At 49.5% G+C, this 3,473-nt stretch overlaps 1 protein-coding gene across 1 annotated transcript; it reads left to right on the forward strand.

Moving 5' to 3' along the window:
• Positions 1 to 2,561: 2,561 nt before the first annotated feature.
• LOC135114340 (histone H2B) lies at positions 2,562 to 3,066 on the forward strand. Its single transcript, XM_064030246.1, has one exon. It carries the CDS (start codon positions 2,608 to 2,610, stop codon positions 2,977 to 2,979), a length of 372 nt encoding a protein of 123 aa, XP_063886316.1. The 5' UTR covers positions 2,562 to 2,607; the 3' UTR covers positions 2,980 to 3,066.
• Positions 3,067 to 3,473: the final 407 nt, after the last annotated feature.

Consider the following 3,473-nt stretch of genomic DNA (forward strand, 5'->3'; position numbering starts at 1 on the left):
TCTATAACAAGGTCGTAGTCACTGGCACTGAGGTTATGACGGATCTTGTAGCGTCCTTCCCTTACCCCTCTTTCCATATGGGGGAAGGTGCGAGTTCGGGGCCACATGTCGGTGTTTTTCTTTACGATGACAACCTCCAGTCCATTAACTTCCTCGTCCGAGTGGTCGTCCTCGCTGTCACTTCCTGCTGGAGATGTGGAGTCCCCGTCTGAGTCTTCCTGTACCTGGAGTGTGTTTTCCGCGCTAATTCTTTCGGCTGTGACTGCCTGTTCTTGTTCGACGACACTTCTCTGGGGAGGAGGGACGGGGGCACTTTTTCCTGCAGTCAGGGCTGTGATAAGGGCTGCCGTGTTCTTGATAGGCGCAAGTTTAACCTCAGGGATCCCATTTTTTGCCAAGCTCTCGGAAAGAGTTTTTTGGAAGGATCCTGGCTCTGCTACATTGGCCAGATGTGCATGTAGGAGGCACATTAAGCCGGTCATGTGTTGGCCAGTTGAGTCAGGGATACCATTAGTGGTTGTAGCCTGTGCATAGGTTGTAGTTGCTCCTTGTATCCTCTTCTGTCTCAGGCTATTTTGTTTTTCCCTGAGGGCTTGCTTCCTCACCATGCATTTCATTGCCGTCGCATGGTGTGCTTCGTTACAGTTGATGCATCTTCGTTCCTGGGTTCTGCATTCCCAGTGCTGATGCCCCTCCTTGGCACAATTGGAGCACATTGAGTACCCCTGGGGTTTGTTACAGAGCCTTGTAACATGATCCTCCACTGCATAACAACGGTTACATGTTATGAGCTCTATGTACTCTTCTTGGTGCACTTGGGATGGGGGGATAGACATGCAGAACATCAACAGTCCCGTTTCAGTAGCTTTCTTGGCCATGTCACTCGTCTTGAAGGTGATCTTCACATTCTTGGTGCGTGGGAACTTGTAAACTTCTTGGACTTTTGCCCAACTCTGTTCCTTTTCGACTTCGTCCAGGATTTCGTTTGCATCATGCTCGTACACAAGATCGTCCAGTCTAGTGCAGACCACCGATCGTTGAGCCCGAAGGGTAGGGGGCATGAGTGCGCTGAAGCCATCCTCGGTGAGTTTCTCATGTTTCCCAGAACTGAAGATTAAGTCAGCATCCTGCATTGATCCTGTGATCACAATTATGGCATCACGTGCTGGGATCAGACGGGTAATCTTCACCTCTGGGGCCAGAATATGCAGGAGCCTTCGCCGAGTGGCGAGGTCATTGGCCCGGGCATGCTTTATTCGCACCCGAGTCATTGCTGCTAAGTAGTGCCTTATCCAGGGCCAAGCATTTCTCCGCGCGGTGAAGGGGGTGGCACTGAGGGTCACTGAGGGTCACAGGACAGGGAACACTAGGGCAGAAACACTGGGACGAGGGGGGTGGGGGGTGGGGGGGTTGGGGTGGGGGTGGGAGGGTAGGGGGGGTGGGGGTGGGAGGGTGGGGGGTTGGGGGTGGGGAAGGGGAGGGTAAGAGGGCACACTGGGACAGGGAGTTCAATCCTGGTCACTGTGGAGGGGCGGGAAAGACATCGCGGCACTATGGAACACGTCACTGAGACACTGTGGGGTTGTGGGGGATAGGGGTAGTATTCCTGGGCACTGGGGGATTAATCCTGGGCACTGTAGAAGGGTGGGTAGCACATCACGGCACTCGGGAGAACGTCACTGTGGGGTGAAGGGGATTATTCCTGGGCACTAGGAAGGGGGGGGGGAGAGGAGAGTACATCCTGGGCACTGTGGTGGGAAGGGGGGGAAGGGGTTATCGCCTGGCACTGTAGTGGTTGAGAACACTTCTGGAGACTTCTCACTGCTGCGTTGAGTTGTTTGTGGAGGCCTGGTCTTCGCTTGGTGAGTGTGTAGACTGCTGCTGGCACTGGCACTTGTAGCTCAACCTTGTGGCACGCTGGCACTGGAGTGGCACTGGAGTGGAGAGGGCAATTGCCTGGCACTGTGTGGTGGCAGAAGTGGATGATGGGGGCCTGGGTGCCGAGGGAGCACCGGTGGAAGCGATGCGATAAAGGCCAAGGAAGTTTCCTTCTTTTTCGGGTGTCTCCTGTGCCAGGTAAGTATGATTTTGGCCAGTGCAGGGTAGTGCAGTGCAGTGCGGCGCGGTGCGCGCAGCAACCCCTGCTGATGATTCCCTATTGGAGCTGCCCTGTTTTCTCCTGTCGTAGACGCCCTTGGAGGGGCCAGAGTCGCCCGGAGACGATTCGTCTTGCCCTTAGATGTCCTGCTGGAGAGGGAGGCGCTCTTGGCGACCTATTTAGACTCTTCAAGGCTTCTTCTAGGGTTTCTTCGGTGTCTTCTGCCTCTTCAGCGGCGTCTTCTTGGAGATGGGAAGGAGCACGTCCTTACTGCTCGTCAGTCCTTACTGCTTCTGCCTGTCTGTGTCCGTCGTCTGTCCTTGAGTGAGTAGTGAATTTTGGGAAAAACAGTTATATATACGCGAGATCAGATCGGCCCAGAGCGCGTCTGGACCAATCAGGACGCTCGCTGAGGTGGCGACTCCTGATCCTGAGTAGGCACGCTAATATATATACCACTTTTCAACTGAGAAAACGCACACTCGTTCTCACAGCAGTACGGCGACACTATGCCTCCCAAAGCATCAGGAAAGGCTGCCAAGAAAGCTGGCAAGGCACAGAAGGCCATTGCCAAGGGCGACAAGAAGAAGAAGCGCAGGAGGAAGGAGAGCTACTCCATCTACATCTACAAGGTGCTCAAGCAAGTCCACCCAGACACTGGCGTGTCCTCCAAGGCCATGTCAATCATGAACTCGTTCGTGAATGACATTTTCGAGCGCATCGCTGCCGAGGCATCCCGCCTGGCACACTATAACAAGCGCTCCACCATCACCAGCCGGGAAATCCAGACCGCTGTCCGTCTTCTTCTGCCTGGTGAACTGGCAAAACACGCTGTTTCTGAAGGCACCAAGGCTGTTACCAAGTATACCTCCTCCAAGTAAACAGGCGGCCAGTATACTGCTGCCAGTATAAAATAATACCCGGCTCCATTGGAGCCACACTTGAAAAGGAAAAAAGATACGATATAGACAAATGCATTATTATTATAATTATTGTTATTATTATTAATATTATTATTATTATTATTTTTATTATTATTATTATTATTATTATTATTATTATTATTATCATTATTAATAATATTAATATTGTTGTTTTTATTATGATTATTATTATAATAATTATTGTATCATTATTATTATTATTATTATTATTATTATTATTATTATTATTATTATTATTATTATTATTATGCTTATTATTATCGTGATTATTATTCTGTGGAGATAAAGAAAAGATAAAAAAAAAATAGAGATAAAGAAAGATAAAAATTCTCCCAAGTGAAAGAGATATGGCCATGGAAGAGGGAATAATAATAATAATATAAAAAAAAAAAAGGGGGGAAGGATATTGAGTTGAAAGTCGATACCTGATA

Source organism: Scylla paramamosain, chromosome 27 (assembly GCF_035594125.1).
Source record: "Scylla paramamosain isolate STU-SP2022 chromosome 27, ASM3559412v1, whole genome shotgun sequence".
NCBI classification, from domain to species: Eukaryota; Metazoa; Arthropoda; class Malacostraca; order Decapoda; family Portunidae; genus Scylla; species Scylla paramamosain.